The sequence below is a fragment of the Vigna umbellata genome, chromosome 10 (genome assembly GCF_029865625.1).
Source record: "Vigna umbellata cultivar VRB3 chromosome 10, Vumbellata_1.0, whole genome shotgun sequence".
In the NCBI taxonomy this organism is placed as follows: domain Eukaryota; kingdom Viridiplantae; phylum Streptophyta; class Magnoliopsida; order Fabales; family Fabaceae; genus Vigna; species Vigna umbellata.
Window position 1 is genome coordinate 5,878,438 of NC_142174.1, and position 7,243 is coordinate 5,885,680.

General features: G+C 33.7%; 1 protein-coding gene across 1 annotated transcript; it reads left to right on the plus strand.

The window, feature by feature from the left end:
* The first annotated feature begins 4,123 nt into the window (after positions 1–4,123).
* Positions 4,124–6,754, plus strand: LOC148191736 (cytochrome P450 CYP82D47-like). The gene is made up of 2 exons (XM_088100850.1): positions 4,124–5,145; positions 5,973–6,754. The coding sequence occupies exons 1-2, from the start codon at positions 4,162–4,164 to the stop codon at positions 6,600–6,602; spliced, it is 1,614 nt and encodes a 537-aa protein (XP_087956976.1). The 5' UTR covers positions 4,124–4,161; the 3' UTR covers positions 6,603–6,754.
* Positions 6,755–7,243: the final 489 nt, after the last annotated feature.

Genomic DNA, 7,243 nt, shown 5'->3' on the forward strand with positions numbered 1-7,243 from the left:
CTAGAGTGGTTATGATAAGGCATCATCAACATTCAAAGGTTCACTCCTGGCCATTAATGATAGGTGAATTATATCACCTTCTTCATCCACTCCAGCATCAGAATACATTTCATATTCAGTAAACGAGAAGGTCTTACCACTTGTCTTCTCGGTCTCGTTGAAAACTCTGCATTATTATCGCCGCTTCCAGTATTGCTAGTAACTATCGAATTATCAACTTCTTCTTCGACTTGCATAGGTATTTGCAATACTGCTCTTGATTTCTTCATGCTGGTTTGATTGCATCCCCAGTCCCAATTTTCATCTTCGAGAATCAATACATCTCTGCTAACTTGGGGACGAAATAAGCTATTAAGCCTTCATTTTAAAAACTATTCTTAGAAAATGCATAATAATTTTAAATTATTTTAGTTTAAAAATAGTTTTAAAAAGGTTATCCATTTGAAATTTAATTTCAAATTAATTTATAGGTATTTAATTTATTTTCTTATAAACAATTCCCCTTTAATTATTTAAATTTAGATTATAATGTTTCAAATTAATTCTTCTAAAAATATGGGTTTGTTCCGGTATTCGATAGTTTCACGTCATTTTGCCCGGTATTCGATAGTTTCACGTCATTTTGAGATCAGTAATTGTAACATCTCATTTTCTAACAGTAAAATACTACTAAAATTAAATATTACATATAAGATAATGGAACCACTATAATAAAAACAAACCTACGAATGACAAGATCTATACTTGTAGAATCATCTGACTTCACAACTTCTTCACCCTCACCTCTAATAGGAACAACTGAAAAGACTGTATCCCTAAGCTCACACCATTAAGGTGATCATCGCAAAGAGAAAAAAACACACAATAGACAACACATAAGCAAGGGTAAGCTAGTGGTAAAAGAGTTCATCATAACACAATAAACATTCCATCATAAATTATATTATACACATAATAAATATACATCATAATCATATCACAACCTTAGACTAACTCCTCCAGACATGGTATGAATGTTGAACTATGGTGGTTCATGCACTTGTGGTGGCCTCTATAGCTCTACAGAGTCATTGCCAATGAGTTTCACTCTACCATAATCACAAGGTTAGTCCTTAAATGCCCTTTTGCACTCTGGAGAAAGGCCCCTCAGGTTAAGACCTCCTGTTACTCTCCACGACATAATCATCCATCTCTACTTGAGTTGGAGTTATTAAAAGTGTCAGGATAAACCACCAATACAATGCTCCATACATTCATACAACAACAACACAAGGCACCACCATGTATTCTCTCCACGAGAATCATGGAATTACATCCATCAACCATTTACTTAATCAACCACATATTCATCATCATCATGTTCCTTTCATAATCATATATACATATGCATATACTTCACACAAACATTGCATACTATCACATGAAACCTTTGATTATACATTAAATAACCAGAAAAACCCTTACAAGTCATCATAAGCACATAATAACACAATTTTCTTTATGGCATCTTGATACTCACTTTTAGGTAAGAAAAACAACTTTGAAACCATCACCAACAGCTCTGGAAGGGTCCAAAACCCCCAAAGTGACCTAAAAAACGTCCAAACGTTGTTGAGTGGCGCTCAGCGCTCCAAAAGGGTCATCCGGGCTCTAGACCCCTGGAGGGTGCTTAGGGGGCGCTCAGGAGAGTTCTTCTGGCAAAAAAGATGCCCACAGCCTCCTTGGAGGGCGCCTAGTGCTGCAACAGGTTCTAAAAATCATCTATTTTTAATTTGGTGACCCTCCACACAAGTTTAAATGATTCCTAAACACTCTTAACCATTGAGAAACATCTAAAAACAAATCTCTAACTTGAATTCATCACTCCAAACCCAAATTGCCCTACGAAAACCCAAATTCACTCCTATAAGCTACCCAAACTCAAATCTACACTCCCAACTATCAAAAACAGTCAACACCTCTTACTTCTAAATCTCACTACTCAAAACCCTCCATTTTCCCACTAAAACACTTCAAAACTTCAATAATGAACCTCAATCTTTGCTCCATATCAGTTTTCAACCATCTAACCACTAGTACTAAAACACTGTATAACGTCTGTGTTTTTCGGCCTTTCACGTCGAATTCAACGTCGACCTCATATCAGGAGACGTTAAATTGATGTCGAACATAGAATAATTCGACATTCACAATAAAGCAAATTAACGACGAATTGTTTTGTTAATATTTGACGTTAATCAATTTTTTTGGTTTTTTTTAATTAATTGTAATCCTTTTTTACAACTCTACGAGACCTAAAAAGCAGAAAAACAACAAATTTCAGTTTTTGGTATTTTATAAAGCAAGAACTATGAACGTGTAGTGTAGTATTAACAACAACAAACAAGTTCAACAAAACAACAACAACAAAAAAGTTAAAAAAAACAACAAACAAGTTCAACATATAAATTTTTCAAAACGAAAACGAAAACTAACCTTCAAAAGGTGGTTTTGTCGAAATAAAGTGTTGTCACTAGTGACAGAGAAAGCATAATACGCCTATGAATGACAAGAACACGAAAATAATCGGTCAAAACAAACGAAAATCATTCCTAAAGTAGTTAATTAACATGCATTTGTAACAAATGAAAGAAAGATTACATGTGATGGTCGTCAAACTTCGTTCCAAAAAAGTTTGAGCAGAGAAGAGGGTATCGCGCGCTAAGATAACGTGAATGAATTTTCAATCTCCCGCTCAAATTTTTATTGAATTCACTAACCTTTTAACGTTTAGCGCTGGGGCATTCGACATTTTATATCCTTTTGACGTCTAATTCTAGGGAATTCGACATCATACGTTTTTCACCTTCGCACCAGGCATTTTCGCAAAATTTACCCAATATAACAAATTGACGCGAATTACAATTGTAAACGGCGTCTAATAATTGCATTTATTTACAAAAATGTCACCGGTCATTTTTAATGTTGGCTATTCAGTGGTTAGACATTGAACGCATGACATTATACGCTGTTTTTGCACTAGTGAACTTGTATAACAAGTCTCAATTAACCACATAATAGTGTTAGACCAGTTTCCATCTCACTCCAATACCAAATTCTCAATTTCACTCACCAAAACCTCTCTTTTAAGCTTAAAACTCAAGTAATTCACTCTGAATTACTCCAACCACTTTAAGATCACCATTTAAACCACAATAAAACCTCCAAACACATAATTATAACAACAAAACAATCTAAACATATCACACCAAGCATTCAAACATCAAACCACCTTAGATCATCATTTAAACTCAAACATCACTAGAACAACCAATACAAATACATCCAATTCATTTTATACTACATAGATATATTAAATTCAGATCAACACAATAATCTAAAACAAGTTCTACCTTCCCTTACCTCACAAGAAATAGCCTAACTCAAATAATGTTTCGCCGATTACTTGAACCGCAAGTAATACCTAAACGAACCTGCAAAACACCAAATTGAAAATGGATAAAGTTCTTAGAACTCTAGATGAACCAACAACGAGTAGGAGAGACATGATTACACATTCAACCGTACCATATTCTTCCAAAACAGATTGAAGGGAAAAAGGAGTTGAAACCTACTTGCTCTATTCTTGAAACTAATCGGATAAGAATGTAGACCTTGTCGCCGTGGTCGATTAAGCACCTCCTGATTGTCAAAGAGTTGACTTAGGAGTTAAAACTCTTAGAGAGAAGATAGAAAACTCGGGAAAAGTGTTTTTTTATAGAGACAATACGTTTTAAAATAATTAATGAAACTCGTTTATAACAAAACTATTTATAACTTAACCATTTAATATTAAAATAATTGAGTCTCACTATTTTTAAACTATAATCACTTCTAAAATATTATTTTCTAGAGTTTTATAGTAATTTTTTTTCTTCAACTTATTTTTAGAATTTTTTAAAAATAAAACTATCGATAATTTTTAATATGAAAGTATAGTAATTGATATTATCAAATGAACTAGTAATAAGAAGATATAAAAGCTTAAGTTGAAAATATATTCAAATTCAATCATTTGGATTTATATTATATTTTTAAAAATTTAATTAATGTTAACCTAACTTTAATGCTTCCAACTTTCCTATTCAACTGTTCCAGATTTCGGATCCTATATATAGGTATATGTGCAGATATAGTGACTATACAATTCCCATGGATTCTGCTTCCTACGTTCCAACTTTCGCAGGAATCTTAGCTTTGCTAATTGCATACAAAGTGTTTAGGTTCATCAGATCTCCTAAACAAAGAAAAGGAACCAAAGTACCCGAACCTCACGGTGCTTTACCTTTGATAGGGCACCTCTACCTTCTCAATGCTAGAATACCCTATTTCAGGACATTCTCAGCCATGGCTGAGAAATATGGTCCAGTTTTCTGTGTCAAATTGGGTTGCCACCCCACCATAGTGGTGAACAACAGGGAAATTGCCAAAGACTGCCTCACAACAAATGACAGAATTTTTGCCTCAAGGCCAAACACTTCTGCGGGCAGACTCATGGGTTACAACAATGCAGTCTTTGCCCTTGCCCCTTATGGAAATTACTGGCGTGAGATCAGAAAAATGGCTGTTCTCGAGATTTTGTCAAGCCACAGGCTTGAGAAGCTGAAGCATGTGAGAGACAGTGAAACACTGTCTCTTGTGAAGGACTTGTACTCATCAATGACAGTGTCCTCTGCAAAGAACGTGAAGGGCTCAACTGAAGTGGCTATAAGCAATCTGTTAGAGCACATGACCTTCAACATAATTGTGAGGATGATTGCTGGGAAGAGATTTGGAGGGGACACTTCCAACGATGAAGATAATGAAGCATGGAAGCTGAGAAAGGCCATAAAAGATGCCACATATCTGTCTGGTGTTTTTGTGGTGGCTGATGCAATTCCATCACTCAGGTGGTTTGATTTCCAAGGACATTTAAGTTTCATGAAAAGAACATCTATGAAACTAGACAGTATCCTTGAGAGATGGCTGCAAGAACACGTGAAAACGAGAGGAGAGAAGAAGAATGGTGGATGTGAAAGGGACTTCATGGATGTGATGTTATCATCTTTTGAAGAAGAAAATATTTGTGGCTATAAGCGGGACATAGTTATCAAAGCAACATCATTGGTACGTTTCTTTCTATGGTCAATAATCGGTGCAATACTTATCTAACCAGGACCTGATTTATCCATATTCTTTAACTGAAAAAATTGAATTATTTTTGGCTTTAATACAAATTCCCTGAAAATGATAAATCAACCAGACTCCCACGTGATTGTGCCCCACAACCAATAAATTCCAACAATACAACTATATGACACGTCAACTTTTGTAGTTGATTATACTAGAATTTGTAGATACATTTATCTAAAATTCAATTTTAATTTCTTCACATTTTAAGGCACAATCCCGAGTTATATATTCCACAAAAATATGTAAAAGTTTATTGTCGATGCGACAAACTTTAGTTAGCAATACGTAAATATTTGTAGTTATCTTTGGAGGATTCTACAAAATACAGACAGCTCTGCTATTATATTTTTTTTTCAGAAAAAAAATGAATTAATAATTTTTATATAAACGAGACTGATCACTCACGTTACTTTATATTTTTAATTTGTACAAAACTCCTTATCATTTCGATTCATCATAATATTTCTCCATACTCATGTATATTCTTGTAACCTATGATGTAAAAGAAAATATAATGACAAATGTTTGGTTAAGATAAGGGTTCTGTGGATTCCTCAAATTAAGAAGAGAAAGTAAAAATAAGATTTGATGAATTTTTTTATCCATTTATGTATGGTACTGAAAATATCTAACTTTTAATTTCAATATTTTTCATTGCACTTTTCAATAAAAAAACGGAAAAGAAAATAATTTTGTGTTTCCCTCCTTTAACATTCAAAACAGTAAAAGAGATAATGAATGTTCATAAATTTTTGGTACAGATCCTTGTCCTCACTGGCTCTGGAAGCACGGCCATAACCCTAACATGGGCACTCTCCTTACTCCTCAACCACCCCAAGGTTCTAAAGGCAGCCCTACAAGAGTTGGACACCCACGTAGGAAAAGAAAGATGGGTCGAAGAATCTGACATAAAAAATCTCAATTATCTCCATGCCATTATCAAAGAGACCCTTCGTTTGTACCCGCCAGCACCCTTAACAGGAATCAGGGAGGCGATGGAAGATTGCTCTTTGGTAGGGTACCATGTCCCAAAGGGAACACGATTGCTTATTAATCTGTGGAACTTGCAAAGGGATCCAGAAGTATGGCCTAACCCTGATGAGTTTCAGCCAGAGAGGTTCCTCACCACTCACAGACACATTGATTTTATGAGTCAGGACTTTGAATTGATTCCATTTAGCTTTGGAAGAAGGTCGTGCCCTGGCATGACCTTTGGGCTGCAAGTGACGCACTTGACCTTGGCTCGTTTGCTTCAAGGCTTTCATATTTTCACAAAGGATGGTGCTGACGTTGATATGACTGAAGGCTTAGGAGTGGCTTTGCCTAAGGAACAAGAACTTCGAGTTATTCTCCAACCTCGTCTTCCATTGGGGCTTTATGAAAGCCTTTGAGTAATGTGTGTGAAAACATAAAAATAGTATTTTATGCTATGATATTACAGTCCTAAATGAACAGATTGTGCTTCGGGTGTCATTAAATAAGTAATAATACTGAAAATGATACGTTCCCATAGACTTTTTTTTTATAACATTTTAACACAGTTTGATTTTTTCACTGAGTACAGAGTACAAGTACAATAATAAATAAATAATGAATTAGTGAAGAAAGGACATATATACTATATAAAATGTAATTCTATATTAAAATATCTTGTTTCTTAAATAAGTATAATATATTTTGAAAAGGAGTGTCATTAGTTTTGTTTTTTGTTTTAATATTTGTAATATCCTATTCCAAAATTAGTTTATCGAAATTAAAAGAATTAATAAAACATCAACATGCTAATATGAGTGCTATTTAACTTAGTCTCTTGAAAAAAATCTCATTTTAAAAAAAAGGATTTGGAACATAAAACAATATTCAAAACTAATAGAAAAAAATTACATTTTATAACTATTAGTCAAAATATATGTGCACATATGTATTCTTTTTTTTATAACAAAAAAATATAAAATTATAATTATAAAAATAAATATAAATAATTTTTAAAATTTAATTATAGATAGTTTTTACTTATTCTATAGATGATTTT